Below are 22,202 nucleotides of genomic sequence, written 5' to 3' on the forward strand. Positions count from 1 at the left end.
AACTCCATTTCAACTCAGAGAAACGTCGTGAGAAGCACTATTAAAGTAATATTTATTGTGCGTACACTACATGCCAGGCAGTGTGCTAAGCACTCAGCACGCATAATCACATTTAATGTTGCCAACAGCCTATGACAATAGTCCTTTCCCCTATTTTACAGATCAGAAAACAGGACTGTGCCTGTGCCCACTAAACCCTCGTTTCCATAAGTGCAAAGGGTTATTTTGTTCATAGCTCTATCTATAATGTCTGACACATATAAAAGTGTTCATTATATAAATTTTTGAATGAATGAGCTTATAAGTGGTAGAGTCATGAGTTGAACTCAGAACAGCCTCACTCTACCTCCTGCAGTAGACAATGCATTCCATTGTAGCCATAGCAGGAAATCTAGATATGGATATTCAGCAGATATATAAATTCTATTAAATGGAGCTTGAGGAAATGGTCAAGGGTAGGCTCCCTGTCAGGGAGCATCCATGTGGAGATCAAAAGTCCCTAAAATTAGATGAGATGATTAAGGGAGAGGGTATAAGCTCCAAACCAGAACCTTAGAGAACACCTATGTTTAGAGGCTGAGGGGAGGAAGAAGCATTTTAAAAAGCAATGAAGACATATGTATCAGAGAGTTGAGATGGATATATAGATATAAAAGCAAAGGGGAAAGAGAAGGAAGGAGGGTTTTCAGCAATATCAACCACCACAGGGTAATCAAAGAGCCTCAGAATTAAGGCAAGATAAGTGCATTTGGGGATTAGGAGGTCATCGATTCTGGGGTGAGCAGATTCGGAAAAAAATAGAGACTGAGTAAGAATCGGGCAGGTGTCTGAGTAGGTGGGGAAATGGGCTTGTGTAGGAAAGAGTGGATAGTAAGGATACAGAGCTCACTAGTATAAACTTCTTTGTAATTTCAGATGAGCTAGTAGTAGTAATATGAGAGGGATGAAAGATTTTAATAGGAGTAATTTTTTGTGTTGTAAACAGAAGGGTAGGCTCAAGTAGGAAGAAACTAAAGATCGCATAAAGAGAATTGACTACTGATGGAACATGACCCCAGAGGAGACAGAAGGAGAATGAGATGCAGGACCACTAATAGGAAGGGCAGACCTTAGAAAGGGACATGTTACCATTCTAGGTAGGAGAAGAATCTAAAATAAAATATAGAAAAGTAGAGGTCCAGTAGAGAAAAACTGAGCGTATTCAAATTGAAAGTCCTCAATTGTCTTAAAGATGGAGGCAAGTTCTTCATACCCAGAAAGAGAGGGAAAGATTTCATGACTAGAGGATAGTAAGAAATATTTTAATTAATTGAGGCAACAGTTGACAAAAGGTTTATTCAATGTCTACTCTGAAATAAGCAGAAAATTCAGTACAGAAGACAATAAAGGATAAAAATAAGCATAATTAGGAACCCAAATGAGAAGAAATAGCATGAACTTTTAATAGAACTCAGCAGCATGGTTTCATAATTTTGCCCAGCTTCTGAAAAGCAGTTATTAAAGGAAGTTAATGGTCCCGCTCAGGGTTGGGAACTGAAACTGTGAGAATGACAGGCAAGCATGGAGGAATGAAAGATGGATTCTAGAGGTCAGCGAAGACAGTATTGGCATGGTCTAAGCAGTGATGTGAATGAATACTGAGAGGAGTGTAGAATCTAAAGATTGTAATTTGGGTGTGGAACAAGCTACCAGAAATGAAGAAATAAAGTGCTTGTAATCAGAAATGGAATGCTCTAAGTTTGAGAAGTAAAACAGTAAAATTTTGAAGTAAAATAGTCCCAAATCAAGCTAATTATAATGCCCTTTCCACAGTTTCAGAGGTTAAATAAGGAACTATGAAGCCAAGTTATCAGACAGGCCAGAAGTAGACATAAATGAATGTGACAGAGGATGAGAGGGATGGAGAAGATGACTGACCAGGCATCAAGTCAGATGGGGTGTTACGATGGAGGTCATAAACACAGCAATAATAACAGGGCTTAGATGTCAAGGTTCAATAATAGAGGTTGGTAGAGAGAAAACAATAGCCTAAAAAAAATGACAGTAAAGGATAAGAAAGTTTTTCAGGCTGATCATGTCTTCAGGTGCAATTCAGATTTCAATTAAGGTAAAGAATTGGAAGTTCAACTTGAGAATCAGTCTAGAACAATAGGAGACTTTGCTTCACTGTAGAACTAGGAAGCAAAGTCAGCAGGGAGTGACTGATAGAGAAGGAAGTACACACAACAGGAAAGTAAAGGGTTAGTTTGAATAAGAAATAAGCATTGCTCCCTGCCCACGTTCCCCTATCACCCCTTTCCAGGTGACCCTTCTAATCCCTAAAATTACCTGTTAAGCATTATACCCCATTTTACAGATGAAAAAAAGCTGGTTCTGGAATTTGAATAGTGTCCTAACTGCAAAATCTAAAGCTTTCTACCACAACCTACTTACTCTCAGTGGTTTTAAACTGTTGCTGCAGCCTTCAAGGACTAACTGGAAATCATGTCTGACGTATGAAATGGGTATGAAACACAATTTTTTTTTTTAGGTATATTTTGACATATACAACATTATATTACTTTCAGGTGTATAACACAATGATTCAATATTTGAATATATTGGGAAATCAACACAATAAGTCTAGCTAACATCCGTCACCACACATATTTACATTTTATTTCTTATGATAACTTTTAAGATCTACTCTCTTATGCAATACAGTATTATTAACTATACCTACCGTGGCATATATTACATCCTCATGACTCATTTATTATATAACTGGAAATTTGTACCTTTTGACCCATTTTCACCTCACATTACCCCTCACCCCTGGCAACCACCAATCTGTTCTCTGTATCCATGAGCTCTTTTTTGTTTTTGTTTTTTTTAATATTACACATATAAGTGAGATCATATAGTATTTGTCTTTTTCTGATTTATTTCACTAAGCATAATGTCCTCAAGGTCCATCCATGCTGTCTCAAATGGCAAGATTTCCATCTTTTAATGGCTGAATACTATATATATGTGTATACTATATATACACACCACATTTTTTTTTATCCATTCATCCATTGATGGATACTTAGGTTGATTCCATGTCTCGGCTATTGAAAATAATGCTGCTGTGAACATGGGAGTGCAGATACTTTTTCAAGTTAGTGTTTTTGTTTACTTCTGAAAAATACCCAGAAGTAGAATTGCTGGATCGTATGGTAGTTCTATTTTTAAGTTTTTGAAGAATCTCCACGCTGTTTTCCATAGTGGCTGCACCAATTTACATTCACACCAACAATGCATGAGGGTTCCCTTCTCTCCACATCCTCGCCAACACTTTTTATTTCTTGTCTTTTTGATGATAGTCATTCTAACAGATGTTAGACGATATCTCGTTGTGGTTTTGATTTGCATTTACCTGATGAATAGTGATGTTGTGCACCTTTTCATGTGCTTGTTGGCCATCTGTATGTCTTATTTCGAAAAATGTCTATTCAGATCCTCTGCCCATTTTTCATTCGGATTGTTTTTTTGCTGTTGAGTTGAATGCACAATGTGTTGTTGTTCTTGAATTATATTCAGCTCTAAAAAGTTTTATGTGAGCTTACATATCTAATCCTCCTATTTAAATCTTAAATTATTTTTCAAGAGAAACATCTTGGATTCTTTTCCTTAATGACATTAAGGAACTTCCAAATACCTTCTAGATGATCACACTGAATTTCTGCAACTATACCCTAAAACCCTAAGTTAATATTTATATTGTATTATTTTTCAGGTGTGAAAATGAAACCAAATTCAAAACAGAAGAAGTATTTTGGGCTTACAATTTCTGCCCTACTCCATACTCCTGGACTGCACTTCTGGGCCTTATTTTATATCTTGTTTTCTTCGCACCTGGTAAACAAAGGCTTTGTTGTTATTATTGTTGTATTAATTAAATTGTCTCTATTTAAAGGAGAAAAACTACGCTTTTAAATTTCTTACTACATTTACTGAAATTCATTTTGTATTTCTCAGGAATGGGACCAATGCCTTGGACTGTGAATTCTGAAATATATCCCCTTTGGGCAAGAAGTACAGGAAATGCATGTTCATCTGGAATAAATTGGATTTTCAATGTTCTGGTTTCATTGACATTTTTACACACAGCAGAGTATCTTACATACTATGGTAAGAGAATATTTTTTCCAGCTATAGTTTCATTTTTATTTTCCTACTCTATTTTTAGATATGCTATCATTTGTGATTGAAAGATTAGATGGTTATATTTTTGCTATTATAAATGTCTCTATATGGCTTTCTTATTCCCCACAGCCCTTGGAAATGTTTCTGGGAAAAAATAAGAGGAACTCTCCTTTCCTAAGCAGTATTGCTTATAGCCTTCACACACCCACCTACACTTCAAACCCAAACATCTCCCACCCATCTCCCCAGTTGGAAATCTAAACAACAAGGCCTTTAGTTTAATGAAAAAACATAAACAGAGAATGGTAGAAAACTGCAGGAGTCTAGGGCTAATGCTTGAAGATGTCTCATAACAGGATGGAGTGGTATCCAAGAGTGGAAGTAGTGTTAAAGTAGCTCCCCCAAATGTTGTGCTATGAGTTATGCCTTCCACTCTATCATCTGTGCTGTTCAGGCCAAAGCATTTCAGGATCCACGGAGACCAGCGCTTACCACTGCCAAAACTATAAATGTGGCAGAAGTGTTCAAGTGAAAATGTGTGGAGACCGTAACTCGAAGAAAACAATCTTGAGAAGTGACTGAGTTAGGAAAAAACTTTGGGAAGCTACTTCAAGTTTATCTTTGCTAAAATGAAATGATTTTGGCTTTTTAGCAAGAGGATTTCTTCATTGTATGAGTGTATAGCTGTGATTGGATTCTAAATGATGAAATAGGAGGTTTTCATTCTAATCTTCTCATGAGCCTCTGTGATTGTATATTGAATGCCTGTTGCTTAGACCATTCTCTGATCCCCTCCCCCATCTCTCACCTCATCTCACCTCATCCCATGTTCTGGCTACTTATAATTCCTTTTTGTAAGAACAGGTTTATTTGTCAGCTCCCCTACCCCACCCCTCACTACTGGACCATAAATCCCTTGCGCTTAGGCCAGGATTATGCTTTGTTCACCATTATATTCCCAGTGCCCTCCAGGGCATCCTATTCACTTAATAAGCACTCAGAAGTATTTGTCAAATGAATAAATACACGGATGAACTTTTGGCTGAATGGTGAATATGAGGAAACATTATAAAAGTCTATTCCTCCTCTCTTCTGAACATGCTGAATTGATATTTACTTCTATTTAAAACTATTTATCTAATGCTTTTTTTATCTTTATAAAACTCCTCTCTCTGCCGATCACCATTTGGGACATTTAGAAATATTTATTTTCTTGGAAAGGGAACGCACTAGCATTTTAAACTGGATATATATTTAGTATATTCAGCCTTATCCCATTTGACAATTAAAATGTTTTACATAAATTTGTAAGCTTATCTTCCTAACAGCATAAATATGAACACAATAAATATTTATCCATATTTTCTGGTTCTTAAGAACACGTAAATATTTGAAGACCTAAATATAGACTAATATCTTGAGAAAGCATTTTTTAATAGAAAGTCATAGACCAAATAATAAAAGTCTATGTGGTAAGACTTTTGATAGCAAAGCACCTCTTCCTTGAATACATTCTGTCAGAAAAACATGAGGCAACAGAAACAAAATTTAAATATGGCATAGCCAGGCTACTTTCAAAAATATCTCCTTAGAAGAAGCTTTTTGCTTTGCATTAAGCCAAGCTTCTATCATGTCAGCACACTGTCCATTAGGTCCTCACTAGTGGAACAATATCTCAGCTCAGGTTAGATTTTCTCTGTTTATTGCTCTATATTTTAATCTATAGGTTACTGATTTATGTAAGGTATATGTTTATATTCCTGATTTAACAAATATGCACCATAATGATGTATTTCTCTGGAAATATTCATGTCTTCTTTTACTTCCTTTTTTATTGTTTCATAAGACCTCAAGTATTTTTTGTTTGTTTGTTTGTTTTCCAACATCTTTATTGAAGTATAATTGCTCTACAATGGTGCGTTAGCTTCTGCTGTATAACAAAGTGAATCAGCCATATATATACACATATCCCCATATCCCCTCCCTCTTACGTCTCCCTCCCATTCTCCCTATCCCAACCCTCTAGGTGATCACAAAGCACCGAGCTGATCTCCCTGTGCTATGCAGCTGTGTCCCACCAGCCATCCATTCTACATTTAGTAGTGTATATATGTCCATGCCACTCTCTCACTTTGTCCCAGCTTACCCTTCCCCCTCCCCATGTCCTCAAGTCCATTCTCTACATCTGCACCTTTATTCCTGTCCTGCCCCTAGGTTCTTCAGAACCTTTTTTTTAGGTTCCATGTATATGTGTTAGCATACAGTATTTGTTTTTCTTTTTCTGACTTACTAAACTCTGTTTGACAAACTGTAGGTCTATCCACCTCACTACAAATAACTCAATTTCGTTTCTTTTCATGTCTGAGTAATATTCCATTGTATATATGTGCCACATCTTCTTTATCCATTCATCTGTCAATGGACACTTAGGTTGCTTCCATGTCCTGGCTATTGTAAATAGCGCTGCAATGCACATTGTGGTACATAACGTTTTTTGAATTATGGTTTTCTCAGGGTATATGCCCAGTAGTGGGATTGCTGGGTCGTATGGTAGTTCTATTTTTAGTTTTTTAAGGAACCTCCATACTGTTCTCCATAGTGGCTGTATCAATTTACATTCCCACCAACAGTGCAGGAGTGTTCCCTTTTCTCCACACCCTCTCCAGCATTTATTGTTTGTAGACTTTTTGATGGCGGCCATTCTGGAGACCTCAGGTTTTGATTCCTTCCTAAACTATACTGCCTAGAAAGGTCTGCCTTGGACCCCATTCAGTAATGTTTATTACTAAATATTATCATTAAAATGTCACCAGTATATCACTTTATTTATAACACATGTGACTAAATAGATCCCTTGGTGAGCATTATTATTAAAGTTCCTGTGTTGAAGTACTGAAATTCAATCAAACATGGTCTTTAATTCCTCATTTTATATGTTTCAATTAAATATTTGTTTTAATCTGAAATTTAATATAGGATTCTAATAAGATTTATTTCCTTTAGAATAAAGCTGAGGAATATCTGCACTCTTTAACAATCCTGACAGACTTGTTACAGACATTTTTTTCATTTTCATTCCAAGGGGGCATAATTAAGAAAGTGAGTTACATAATTGACTTGCCCATTACATGGAGCAGGTCACAGCCTCCCAGGCCTGCCTACACCTCACCTCTGTGGCTTAACCACAGGTCTCACCAGTGAAGCCCATGTATGCAATTTTGACATTTGCCTTCTTTAGATTACTCAGATTTTTATAAAAGGAATAGAATTTCCTTAATGTCATTTGGCTTTGGGAATCTGGTTCACACACAAGAAACTTCATGGCCTTTAAGAATCTTCGTAATCCATCTAATTGTTTTTGACTGTATGAGTTTAGTGCTAGCAGATTTGATTTGTTACTTCTAATCATGCCACTGCACCTAAATTGTGAAAGATGATGAATATTTCTCAATATTATATTTTATAAAGCCAGACTATATTTACTATGTTAGATATTTTAGAGTTTAGTGTCCTGATTTGGTCTAAAATGTTTTACACTCCACACTTATTTTTTTCTGTATCATCAACATGATTACCATCCTTTCTTTGCCCCTCCCCACTGAAGATTCCATTTCTCTTCTTATGTCCACAATTTTGTTTATCTGTATTCAGAACACAGGACTTCATCTCCTATCATTTTTTTCTCAAAATTCCACATTCTCCAAGAGCTAGCTTGTCAGTATCACCCTTTAGATGAAAACATTACCAATTTATTAGTCATGCTGATCTTACTAGCAACTATTCTTCCCTAGTCATTTAGTAGAATTTAATAATGCTGTCTATCACTCTTTTGAGCAACTAACATCCAAAATTCTAACAGGACTATAACATACATTGTTTCTATTCTTTGCAGTTTAGCCAGGCAGAATTTATTTTCCCTGTCAGATCAGGAAACTAAGGTCAAGACAATTCAAGAAACTGCTCAAGGATTCGGCCTGCATCACTTAGTGACTTTCAGACCTACACTCTCTACAGAGACATGGTGCCTTTCTCTCACTATAACACTCAGCTATTCATTCCAGATGACCTATTATTATTTTCTGATTATTTATCAAGTATAAGACATAAAAATATATAAACTTGTAGTAAGTGTTTAATGTAAACCACACTGAAATGAAGTAATTTTATTTATTTATATTTGTAAATGGAATTGTATTTTTATTAAAGAAAGAATTTGATTTATGCAGGTCCCACTCCTTAAGAATTATATAGCTTCTGATGATTTAATCTAACAAATTATGTCTTGGTTTAGTCAGCCCTTTCATATTTTTCCTAATGTCTCATAGTTTACCTCTGTTTCCCTTTTATTTTCTCATGGCTCCTCATTCCAAAGAGCAGATGCTTTGGAGTGGCCAATTCAGCAGCATTTTTCCTCTGTAGTTTTCCTTGAGTCTTCCCAAGAAATGTTTCTGTGGATAGTACTGAAATGGTTACTTATAGGCCTACTAAACTACTTTATAGGCCTAAAAACTACTTTAAGAAAGTAGTTTTAGTAATGTTTTTCCATATTCTGTAATGATTCAGCAGAACTGAGAAATACTATTCAGTTCTTTAATTGCTGTACTATTTAGCTTATAGCTTGACTTTCAAATATGTCTTCATGATGTCTAGTATAGCCCTTTATTTCAGATCTGCTATCCAGTGTGTTCCATCTGGCAGTCAACAAGAGAACGTTCATTCTCTAAACACTCCAATGTGTCCGCACTGTACTAGGAACCCAAAGACAAGCCATAGACTCTGTCATTGAGGAGACCACTTTTGCTGGTCTCCTCCTCAAGCATCTCATAACCATCTTTCCTATACCTGGTCCTGATTTGGGTTGTAAAACCTACAGAATTATAATTTAAACCATAAATTTAAATAGGAGCTGAGAAATGATCTTATTTTACTTAATGAGGAAACTGAGGTCCAGGGAGGAGGTTAAATGACTATCTGGAAGTCACATAGCAAGACTTAAACCAGATCTTCCAACTCCCAATCTGATATCCTTTCTCCAGCCATTTGTCTTTTAAGACCAGAGATATCCAGGAATGGTGAGAGGTGGTCATCTTTGGATTGTGATTGAAGGTAGATCCAACAGGATTTTCTAACAGAGTGGGTATTGGGTGGGAGAGTAAAAGAAAACTCAAAGTTGACTCCCAGACTTTGGGCATTGACCCATGAATTCAGCAATATCGTCATTGAATGTGGTTCTGGAAATACAAGACAAATGAGAAGTTAATTTCTCCCTCAAAGTGCCTCCAGTCTAGTAGACAAGACAGACAAATATATTCACATAATTATAATACTTCTTGGTTGTTATATACCACTTTACCTCAGCAGAGTTTCATGAAAACACAATTAACTCTAACCAGGGAAGTGAGGAAAGACTTCAAAGCAGAAGTTATATCTGAGCCTGGTCTGTCATTCTTCTTGAGTTTGATTACATGACTTGAGTTTAGAAAGACAAATTGCATTATATTCACAGCATTAGAACAATTAGAATAAACGAGGTTGGAAGCAATTTTTTGGTTCCATCTCAGACCACAGTCATGCATGATTGACCAGAAAGAAAAGTTAAGATCAAGTACCCTTTCCAATGTAAACCTATACATATATATTATTTCCCATTGCAGGAGCCTTCTTCCTCTATGCTGGATTCGCTGCTGTGGGTCTCCTTTTCATCTACGGCTGTCTTCCTGAGACCAAAGGGAAAAAATTAGAGGAAATTGAATCACTCTTTGATAACAGGCTATGTACATGTGGTACTTCAGATTCTGATGAAGGGAGATATATTGAATATATTCGGGTGAAAGGAAGTAACTATCATCTTTCTGACAATGACGCTTCTGATGTGGAATAATTGTCAGCTGCTGATATATTTAGTCATTTAAACAAACTTGGGAGAGAAGAACAGCAATTGGTGACCTCACTGCCCTGCTTTTAATCTGGTTCTTTCCACAGTCTAGTTTTGAATGACTTCATATTCTAGAATATTTGATTCCAAGGAAGATACAATCACAATGACATTTTTTTTCACAAGCAGAGATGTAAAAAAAAAATCTACAGAGATTTTAAACTAATAGTTATTGAGCAAATGTGTATAATTCCTTCCTGAGATAGTTTAAAATGAATATTGTACCCAGTGACTTCCTTGATAATCCTTTTTTCCTAAGACTATATATAATTATTAGTGGCAATTGAGTCAGTGCTAATCTAGCCAAATCATATATATGTGATATACTTACAGCAAAGGATTCTGAAGTATGGTCCAAGGGTATTTTCTGTCAAAGCATGGCCTGTTGGCCCTAAATTCTCCTAAGGACATGGAGCTTACCTGTGATCAGCTATTAGAAAGTAAACTCCATTTAAGCGTTCATCAACAAATTCAAAAGTGCGTCCTACAGGGGCACAGCTGTCCTTTTATCCTTTGGATCCCACATTTTGGTTTCTCTCTCCAATTCAAATCTGGAAAGTTCTTCAGAAGCTGCCTCTGTATAGGATCATTTGAACATTATGAAAAGCAGGTCTTTTAGGGTTTATTTTCCTACATATTTTTTGCATCAGTGAGAAGTATACATTTGCACAGATTAGCTAGCAAGTTTTGATAAGTATATTTTATTGCTAGAAAGTAAGAAAGAAAAGATTTTTATGGACCTTAAAGATTTTTAACCCTGAGTTAGTCACTTAAGTGTGCAACTGTAAACACAAAATAGCACTAGATCTTCAACTGTGTTTCAGGGTCAGTTTTTGTTCATGCCAAAATCACCTGATATTCACCATGCCTTCACTCATCCACTCTGGAGTCCTACTATTTGTGCCTTCATTTGTGTGATATAAATAACTTCTAGCAGACTATTTTTCCCCTTCTTTTAATCAAATAATTTCTGAAACAAGAAAGGAAGGAAGAAAATCGGTGGCAGAAATAATCCTGCTGTTACTGATGTTTGTTTAATTAAGTAGTGGGACTTCTATTTTTCTTAACTTTTTATTAACTCTTCCTAAGGGAATTGTCACATTTTGTTACTTACGATACTCATCTTTTTTTTCTTTTAATTCTAAGAGCATAAACTGGTTTTTATTTTGCACACCCTTTCTCATTTTACCTGGCATTCTATGTAAAAAGATACATAGATTTGCCTGTGGGTGTTTCCTTTGTCTCATGCTTGGCTTGGATTTTTTTCCTCCTTGTCTAAAAATTGGGATTTTCTACTGGAACAGGTTAATGGTTCTCATATAATACGTCTTCAAGAAATGTTGACTTACTACATTTCTACAATATCTTTTCAAAGTGTTCATTGGTTTTTATGCTCATTCATCAATGAACTCCAATTTTCACTCATATGTTAAGAACTATATAGTATGTACAAAATCACTCACAAAATTACTTGCTAGTTCCAGTGGAAATATGAATGACTCTTCTGTGGTCAGTTAAGAGTGCGTACATTTGATGCATTTTAAAATAGCCCTAAATATCTAATAAGGTACTCTTTGGAGTGAAAAAGTGGCTGTCTCTAAATTCAGTATGTTTCTGCCAGTCTCCGAGATGGTTTGGTCTCTCTTGCTTGTTCTTATCACAATGATCACAGCTGAGAATGTAGCCAAGGAGGTTCATTCTCTAAACCTAAAAATCCTTCAGCCAAAAAAGAGTTATCTCCCTTTGATAATTTCATGTAATTAAAAAAAATTAGAGAGCTTCTTTCCTTGAATTAGGCACTTTGGCAATTGATTTCTAAGGGGATATTGATTTTGATTTTCCCCAGAAAACAGATGTGCTTTGATAGAGAAAGTTATTATTCTATCAATATTTCTTTTCCCATAAGAAATTTCTTATCTGTATAATATTTCACACAGGTAAAGTGAAGTGGAAAATGAACTATTGTGTGGTAATATATATCAGAATATAATGTGGAGAAAAAATATTTAGACCCATAAAGTGATCTCTTTAGAAGTTTGTTTTCCTGATTTATCCAAATAATTGCCTCAATTCTTCTCTTTATTGTATACATAGCCTTAACTATATGCTTATACTCAGCTGAGCTGAATGCACAGTAACTTTATTAAAGGAGCACCTGGGCTCATTATTTCCTAAAGCAGAACATAGCCTGTTCTCCTTGACATAAGCAAGTGGTGTTTTCAACTTTATATCCATAAATGCACATAATAACAGGGAAAAATAGCCACAGTTCTCTTCCTCTATTCTCCTCAATTCCTTCTATAAAGGACTACTTGTTATTTATATAGTGATAAAGATAATATTCCATATCTTTGAAGTATAAGACAGAGAGGCACAGTATAAGAATTATTTATAATTTTTTAATAACAACTACTTGAAAAGGAACCTTATACAATTAGGGTATTATTTTTAGATTCAGTGAACATTTATAGTATATTAAAAATTAAATGTTTGAATTTTGCAGGTTTTTTAGTATTATGCACCTTTTAAGTTATCAAGCATCTTTGGCTACCACTATCAACTTGAATACATTCCATTTGAAATATCATCAAATATATATTTTGTAGAACAATTTATATATGGTATGATTTGACCTACCATATTAAAACACATTAAGAATCATGCTTTTAGCTGAAATTATATGTTTCCTTCTAAACATGCTGCAAATTTAATAGAGGTATATTGTGATTTAGGAAAATATAGGGAAGACAGTCATAACCCTTACTGAGGCTTAGCTGGATGGCTGGTGAGATCTGCACTAGATTTAAGAGAATGTAACATTTCATCTGCATCTGAACACATAGGGCTGAATGTGATGTCAGATTTTAAAGATTTGGTATTAATATTTTTCTTAAATATAAAATTTCTTATAATTTTGATTGTTGCACCTTAGTCAATAATGGCCCAAAACATGATTTTTAATGTATATGTAAAAGATCTAAATTAAAACTAGATTTAAAAGGTAATATTTCCATTTGAAATTTTGTTCCCAGTCATATGCAGTAGTTAGTTCCCATATGGAAAATGCTATGAGTGTAATGCTATCAAGTGCTTTCCATATTTTTATTTTCCCACTGAACCATTTTAATATAAAAGAGTCTAAATATTATTTCTTAAGTTATTCACTCTAAAATGGGAAATCTTTTAAAGCAGAGAATTTAGAAATTGTTTACTATAATTTCAAAATCAGTTATATAGAGGAAGAATTAACAGGAAAAATATAAGTTGACAACTTATCCTTTTCCTTTTATATCAGAAAGTAAAACTGAAATGTACTATAATAATCCATAGATCTTGGGGGGAGGATATTCTAGAAAATACTCTTCACATGTTATCTAAGAAAGTCTCACTAGTCTCATTAGTTTAATGACACTAATATATTTTACAAATACTGTAATACAGTAAGGGGAGTGGGAAAATTGTTTTGACTTTATTTCATCAGCACAGTAATTAAGAACAATAAAATAAGATTTTTGTTATAATCAGATTTTTTTACTATTCTCTTAGTTATAATATCTCAAATTATACTAAGTACCTAACAACTGACATTTATACAGTTGTTGTATCATGTCTTAAGTTGCCAAATTCAGACATTTTCACTAACTACGAATAAAAGAATGACATACCATGCCAGAAGCAGAGAATTCATAATATGTGCGTTATACCAAAATGTATTGAATTGTGGGTAAAATTTACAGCTCATGTGTAGCTTCTGCCTATTAAAAGACTCAGAACTGTTCTCTGCATTAGTTTTAACATCCTGTTTTCTGTCACTTTCTATTCATTTTCTTAGCCTCATGTACAGTAATGTTAAGCTAATTTGATGAAGTGATTCAGGTTGTAGCAATGTATCAATTTTCAGTTCTTCTGGGTGAGCAATATTGCTGCTATTTTCTAGAAATAGCAATCATTTTAAAATGCCAAACAGCTTACTGCTACCAACTCTCTTAAACATCATCTCTTAGAGAAGGAGATTTTCATGTGCCAATAATCATCAGAGAGTTATTTTGTAAGTGTTAATGATGTTCAGAAGTACATGAAAGAATTTTATCTCATAATTTTCTTGTGAGTGTAAAACAATATAATTCTTATAAATCTTTACTTTGTATGTATAAAACACAGTCTGTTGCACTTGAGTGATTTGGTCTATGGAATGTTAAATATATACCTTCATTTAGCAGTAATATTCAGGTTTTGATTTTAGACAGTTAAGTCCATGCATTTGATTTTATCATATCTATATAAATGGGAAAAAGAAATATAGCTTACAAGTACTAAAAATTAAAAACCACCAATATTTTGTCAAGTTTTAAAATTTTAGCAAATTTAACATTATTCCTTCTCATTTGAGGTTTAAAAAAAATGATACTTATCTCTAGCCAAAGTTGAAATTTATATTCTACATGTCCAAACTGGTTCCTAGCAGCTTTTGGACTATATCTCACTTGATGTTATAGTATCTTTTATTTGTAATAAATGTTCAAATTTCTATTTAAAAGCTCTAATGTACATCTAGATTAAATGAAAACACAGTTTTATGCTTTTAAAATATGTTTTCAAAAGTATATTTTAATTTCTGAGAGTGCATGTTATATAGTGTTTAATACTCCACATGTCTTAGCAAATCCAATATAAATATTTATTCCTACATGTGACACATGGAATAGCTCTTAAAAATTATGAATACGTATCATTTCCTTCAAAGTCATTGTAGCCTATAGTTGTATCAAAAGTATTGTATATTTTATGGAGATTTAGTGATGTATATGTAAATGTTTTTTAAGTTATTTTATTGAAGTTCAATCTTTACATAAAATTTAAATCTTTTTTTAAAAAAAGTGTCAGTGCCAGAACTGTAAATGAAAATAGTCAAATAAAAGTTAAGACAATTCACTACTCATTTATCTCCCTTGCAGTTTTGTATTTTATCCAATTCTTTTCCTTGGATTTTAGGATCTAGGTTACAAAGTAAAAGCACTTACAAAGATTACCTACCTCTAGATATTTATGCAATGCTACTCATTTTAATGATATTTTACCTCTTTTTGACCATGGTTAAACTTAACTACCTTTGAAAATATTTTATAATACCTAAAAATTATTGCAAGGAGTTATTCTAAATATAAAACTTTGAAATGAAGTACTCAGAAATCCTTGAAATATTATTTCTTATTGTTGTCAGAACCAGATGTTGACATGAACCATTGTGTCAGATTGACAAAAATTGTTTACAGTTGTTGCTTTGTAAATGAAAACAAAATACCTGCTGGATGACCAGTTGGCAGTTCTTTTGGAATTCTGCTGCTCTCCATTGCCATTCTGCCCCAACTGTAGATTTTATTAGTAAGCATTATTTTATTGTTTGATCTGGGCAGCCATCAGACTTATCTCCATAGTTAGGGTGTGCCATCCTGAGCCCAACTATAGAACTAGTCTGAGGAGATCCTCTGAAGACACTAGATCCACTGTCACTCAAAGGCTTACAATGGAGTTGCATCTTAAGCAAGGATTCTGATGTCAGCAGGTAAGGCAAAAATCCTACAGTCAAAATGACCCTTGAAAATCCCATAAGTTATGCATAAAGTGTCCACTCATCTGAACACCTGAATAGTGCAGTTCATATCTGTATCGGTGGTCAGAAAAGTCTTCATTTAATTGTCTAATCTTGTGGGGTAAATGTTGTCATACTTTTGTGGATACTAAAACTTAAGTTCAGAACATTTTGGTGATTTGCCCAAGATCACACACTAGGAAGTGTGTACAAAATTTTTCTCTGCAGTGACTACACCACACTCTTTCTCTCTTGATCCTCATTTGGAATGTCTTCTTGTCAGATCCAGGCAGAAAGATTAAAAAATAGACATCATGTTATTGCTGTATTATAACTTAAAGGGTGTGAAGAAAAAGAATCAGATACCTCATTTTAACCTAGACTATAGACACAAATCTTGAAAACCTTTAATTTGGGGATTCTTTTCCAAATATGAAGCAGTATACAAATGGTTTCCAACTTAAAGTGGTACAACTTAATTTTTCAACTATAAGATAATGTGAAAGTGATTCATATTTAGTAGAAGCTGTACTTTGAATTTTTAATTTTGATCTTTTCCTGGGCTAGCCACATGTGGTATGATAGTCTCTCTTGTGATGCTGGGCAGGGCAGCAGCCACAGCTCCCAGTCAGGCACGCTGTCACCAGGGTGAACAACTGATACGCTTATAACCATCCCATACCCACACAACCATTCTGTTTTCACTTTCAAAACAGTATTAAATAAATTACATGAGATATTCAACATTTTATTGTAATACAGGCTTTGTGTTAAATGATTTTGCCCAACTGCAGGCTAATGTAAGTATTCTGAGCACATTTGAGGTAGGCTGGGCTAAGCAATGATTTCAGTAGGTTAGTATTAAGTGTATTTTCAATTTAGGATTGGTTTGTCAGGATGTAACCCCATCAGAATGAGGAAGATCTGTATAACACATTGTTTAAGAGGTCAGACTGATACAAATTATCTAGGTTTGGATCCCAGCGTTTCCACTTACTGCCTGGTACCCTAAATCACTGAGTTACTCTTTGCCTCACCTTCTTATCTATAAAATGGAGATGTTACTATCTACCTCATATATGTGTTGTGGCAGGGAGGGGTCACATTGGTTAGTCATGTAAAGCACTTAGAGGAATGGCACATAGTAAGTGCTGGATAACTGTTGGCTGTTCTTAGTGTCATCGCCCATATGCTATCCCTGATGCTAAGGTCATGATGTGCATAGGGACAGGAGCACATGGGCTTCTTTGACACGTCATGAAGGCTGTGTGAGCGCAACAGCCAAGCTCTCTGCTGACCAGAATTGTTTGAGCGGATCTCGCTGACTAACCTGATAGCCCTCTTCCTTTCTCCACCTCTTTTCCATTAGCATCCTCCTGAATGGCACAGCTGATAAGAACACAACCTTCTCATTTTCTCCAGATTAACAGGATGTAATATATAATTTCTATTTATGTGATCTCCCAGCCATGAAAAAATAATTTTAAAAAACCCCTCAGTTAATTATCATTTAAATTCTTTTCAGCATTTAAAAAATAATTTTGAAATCCTCTCTGAATGACAACTGACATTAACCCTTTTACCAACAGGCTATATTGAAATTAAACTCATATTATTATAGATGCTATGAATTCAACATGAAACATTGGAGGTATTTTTTACCTCCAGTATTTCATGCACTTTTCCACTACACTTACAAAACTTAATTTCAGATGATCACCATGCATGGTAAGTAAATTTTTTACATGAAAGAAAATATTGGCATGCTTTACTTTTGTCAAATAGATATTAAACTCACAAGACAGATCTGATAGAGCAGTGGTTCTCAAAGTGTTGTCCCCAGACTAGTAGCGTTAGCATCACCTGTGAGTTTATTACAAATGCAAATCTGTGGACTTTACCCGACCTACTGAATCAGAATCTCTGGAATTGCAGCCCAGGAAACGTTTTTTTAAATATAATTGACATATGTAACACTGTGTAAGTTTAAGGTATACAATGTATTGATTTGATACATTTATATATTACAATAGAAGTACCACCATAGAGTTAGGTAATACTTCTATCATATCACATAACGTTTCTTTTTTTGTGGTGAGAACAATTAAGATCTAGTCTCTTAAAAAAAAAAAAAAAAAATCTAGTCTCTTAGCAGCTTTGAAGTTTATAATACAATATTGTCTATAAAGCTCACCAGGCCTTATTTGTCCACTAATTCCAAGTTTGTAACCTTAATCATCTCCCCAATTCCTCTAACCCCGGGTCTCTGGTAACCACTATTCTACTCTCTGTTTTTATAAGTTCAACTCTTTTAGATCAGGAAACTGTAATTTAACAAACTCTCCAGGTGATTCTTAAGCACATGATTGTGTGAGAACCATTGCATTAGAATTTTGAAATCATCACTTTAAAAAGGAGTCAGCATGTTCTTTCAAATGGTAAGCTCATCTACTGAATATTGAACTAATTGAGCGGATTTATCTTCAAGTTACTTAGGAATTCATAAAGCTAGGTCACTGACACTTCAGGGGTGTTGCACATGGTTTTACCTTTGCCTGGTATGCTCATCACCCTATTTGTGCATCTAATTCTTTTTTGTTATTCAAATGTCAGCTCAAAATCATCTCTGAGGCCTACCTTGATTATACAACTTAATTACTCCCTTCCTCCCCATGACATTATCAGGTAACCTTGTTTTATTTTCTTCCGAGTGTTTATCACTATTTGAAAATTATTTTTCTTATTTCTTGTCTGTTTCTCCCAATAGACTATACACAGCATGAGAGCAGGGAACTTGTATTATTTACCACTGACTCTCCAGCACCTCATACAACACCTAGCATATAATATGTGCTCAATAAATATTTGAAGAATAAATGGATGCATGCATCACAGGTGCTCCTTTGGTCCACAAAGAAAGAGTGGAAGATTTTTCTGGGCTAAAATAATGATGAAAATGACACCATGGCACCCGGACAATATCAACAAGCATGGTTTGAAAATGAACCTCTGTATAGGAAAGCTGTTATAATCAAACAGCAAATTCCGTGTGGTATATGAATGCATGTGTATTCACATAAATACATTTGGATGATAAATTTTGTTTGTTATGATTCCTGTTAAAAGAAGGGGAAATCTATTGATAATAACAAAATTATTAAATATTAGGATAGCAAGGTTGGGGTGGAATTTGTGTGTTTTATAATAAATTAATCTATTTCTATGTTTTCTTTATAGACAACAACTCATATGACAGATACTTTGCATACATCATTTTATTCTATCCTCACAAAAACCCTGTACAAAAAAGACTGTTATTACCACAACTTTATGAATGAGGAAATAATTGAGTCACAGGAAGTAATGTGACATATTCAGTAGCATAACTTGTAGAGTCTGAACTTAGACCCAGGTCAGTTTCTGTCACTTTTAACCACTTCCCTTTATTGTTGTTGTTGTTGTTTTTTACAATGAGCTTTATCATGGAAAAATTGATACCTGCCTCTATCTGAAATTTTTTGTACTATTTTCTTCCTGCAGGGTCTCTGGTTATGGATTTAGGAACTAAAACATAACTACTGGATAAAACTGACAGTATAATTTAGAGTCAAATGTGAAAGGATTAGGATTTAGTTAAAGTCAAAAATGATCAGTAATTTCTGAAAACATGCCCAAATTTACATTTATGAATTAACCTTCAGAATCCTAATAAGTTTCCTTGCTCTAAACTGTTCTCTGTCTGAAATGAATATAGCTACTCCAGCTTCTTTTAATTAGTGTTAGCTTGGTATTTCTTTCTCCATCCCTTTACTTTTAATCTATATGTGTCTTTATATTTAAAGTGGGTTTCTTGAAGGCAACATATTGTTGGGTCTTGTTTTTTTATCCACTGTGACAATCCACTTTTTAATTGGTGTATTTAGACCACTGACATTTAAAGTGATGTAATATCTATCATATTTGTTACTCTTTTCTATTTGTTGCCTTTGTTCTGTGTTCCTATTTTTTCTACTTTTTCTGCCCTTTGGGGTTTTAATTGAACATATTATATGATCCCATTCCTCTTTGTTCTTAGTGTATCAATTATACTTTTTTCCTCACTTTTTTAAAGTGGTTGCCCTAGAGTTTGCAATATGTGTGTGCAACTAATATAAGTCCATTTCAAATAACACTATACTCCTTCACAGGTAGAATAAGTACCATATAATAACAAAATATTCCTAATTTCTCATTTCTGTTCCTTTTATTTCTGCTCTCATTCATTTCACTTGTACGTAAGTTATACATTGAATGCCGTGTTGTTATTATTTTGAATAAACTATTTGTTCAATCAATTATGAATAAGAAAAATAAAAGTTTTAAATTTACCTTCACTCATTCTTTTTGTTGTTGCCAAGTTTCTGACCTACATCATTTTCTTTCTCTCTGAAGAACTTCTTTTAACATTTCTTGCAAGTCAGGTCTTATGGCAACAAATTCCCTCAATTTTCATCTGAGAAGATCTATTTCTTCTTCACTTTTGAAGGATAATTTTACAGGATCCAGAATTCAAGGTTGGTGTGTTTCTGTTGTTGTTTTTTTCTCTCAACACTTTAAATATTTCACTCCACTCTCTTCCTACTTACCTGGTTTCTGAGAAATCAGATGTAATTCTAATATTTCTCCTCCATAAGTAAGGTGTTTTTTTCCTCTGGCTTCCTTCAAGATTTTTTTCTTTATTTTTGATTTTCTGCAGTTTGAATATGACATGCCTAAGTGTAGGTTTTTTGGCATTTATCTGAGCTTCCTAGATCATTGATCTGTTATCTGACATAAATTTGAGGAAATTCTCAGTCATTATTGCTTCAAATATTTCTTCTATTTCTTTCTTCTCCTTCTGATATTTCCATTACATGTATGTTACACCTTTTGGAATTGTCCCACAATTCTTGGATATTCTGTTCAATTTTTTAAGTCTTTTTTTCTCTTTGATTTTAGTTTTGAAAGTTTCTGTTGACATATTCTCAAGTTCAGGGATTCTTTTCTGAGCCGTTTCCAATCTATTAATGAACCCATCAAAGTCAGTCTTCATTTCTGTCAAAATGTTTTTTTTTTTTTGTCAAAATGTTTTTGAGCTTTAGCATTTCTTTTATTGAAAGAATAGATTCTTTCTTAGAACTCTCATCTCTCTGCTTACATTACCCCTCTGCTCTTGCATATTGTCTACTTTTTCCATTAGAGTCTTTAGCAAATTAATCATAGTTACAACAAATTCTCAGTTTGATAATTTCAACATCATTGGCATATCTGAATCTGATTCTGATGCTGTTCTGACTCTTCAAGCTGTGTTTTTTACCTCTTAGTATGCCTCGTAATTTTTTGTTGAAAGCTGGACTTGACATACTGGATAAAAGGAACTCCAATAAATAGGCCTTTAGTGATACAGACATAGGGTGTGGGTGGAGGAGAAGTGTTCTATAGTTCTGTGATTAAGTCTCAGTATTTTAGTGAGCCTGTGCCCCTGGGCTATGAACTTCACAAGTTCTCACGTTTTTTTTTTTTTTCCCTTAAGTGGAACAAGATGACTATAGGGAACTAGAGATGGGTATTTCCCTTCCTCCAGGTCAATTAGATTCTGATAAAGCTCCAGCAGGTTAGGCTGTAGTAACTCAGTTTCTCTTGACCTTGTTAAGAACAGAATGCTCTGGCCTATTTCAAAATGCTTCCTTTTTCTTCCTCCTGCCAGAAGCCTGAGAGATTTTCCCCAATCTCCACTGTCAGAACCTCGTAGAGCTCTTAGAAGTAAAGCTCAAAAAAGTGTATGGAAGCCTCAGTATGACTGTGACATCCTGGAATTTTTAACTCTCACACTTTTCCACACTGAGCTTCTATCAATTACAATTTAGTTTTCTCACCTTGGCACTGCTTCCCATAGAGGTTTCTGCTCTTGACTTTTTGCTTAAGTTGTGATTCTCTGTGTCCTCCTGTCTTTAGTTTAGGGGGCAGCAATTTGCCCTGTGACCTCACTTCTCATATGGAAGAGTTGTTGATTTTCAGTTTGTTCAGCTTTTTACTTGTTATTAGGGTGGTGGTATAACTCCCAAGCTCCTTACATGCCAGACCAGAAACAAGCTTCCTCGGCTCTATAATATACAGTTAGGATTGCTTCAGCTGAGGTAGACACAATACCTTCTTATACACTTTAAGAGACCTTTTTCATACCAGGAGGAACTACTGGGCAAGTGACCAGAAGACACTGAAGCCTTTTCAGAGGTGGTCACAGGCAGGGAAGTCCCTGAGCTCCAAGACAGCTGTAACTTCAGAAAACAAAAATATATATTACCTTTATTTTTGAGGTTTAATCAGGAATCTCAGGTAACCTGAAGGTGTCAACAGGGAAGCCCTCAAATTGCTAGATGTTGGAGATCATATATCAACACACTTAATAAACATAGCTTAGGTATAACTGGCAGTTACATGGCCTCTTCCTCTCTCTCTTAAAAGAAAAGATGTTTAACTGTGGAAAGT

The 22,202-nt window shown here is 34.6% G+C and overlaps 1 protein-coding gene and 2 long non-coding RNA genes across 5 annotated transcripts in view; 1 reads left to right on the plus strand and 2 right to left on the minus strand.

Annotated features, from left to right (window-relative positions):
* Window positions 1-22,202, minus strand: part of LOC309640502 — an 875,392-nt gene that overhangs the window by 505,794 nt on the left and 347,396 nt on the right. The window lies entirely within an intron of this gene.
* The window catches only part of SLC2A13 (solute carrier family 2 member 13), a 447,444-nt gene that overhangs the window by 420,606 nt on the left and 4,636 nt on the right, over window positions 1-22,202 (plus strand). Inside the window, exons 8-10 of one of the 3 annotated variants that reach the window (XM_082419252.1) lie at window positions 3,761-3,882; window positions 4,003-4,155; window positions 18,463-20,778. In XM_082419252.1, coding sequence (XP_082275378.1) covers window positions 3,761-3,882; window positions 4,003-4,155; window positions 18,463-18,542 — 355 coding nt within the window. In that variant the 3' untranslated portion in view covers window positions 18,543-20,778. Of the gene's footprint in view, window positions 1-3,760; window positions 3,883-4,002; window positions 4,156-9,824; window positions 17,657-18,462; window positions 20,779-22,202 lie in introns of those variants that run through there. The other 2 variants (XM_082419251.1, XM_082419253.1) reach the window with 2 other exon arrangements.
* Window positions 1-22,202, minus strand: part of LOC309640499 — a 133,279-nt gene that overhangs the window by 96,108 nt on the left and 14,969 nt on the right. The gene's annotated exons all lie outside the window — the stretch shown is intronic.

The sequence above is a fragment of the Balaenoptera physalus genome (assembly GCF_965194825.1).
Source record: "Balaenoptera physalus genome assembly, chromosome: 13".
NCBI classification, from domain to species: domain Eukaryota; kingdom Metazoa; phylum Chordata; class Mammalia; order Artiodactyla; family Balaenopteridae; genus Balaenoptera; species Balaenoptera physalus.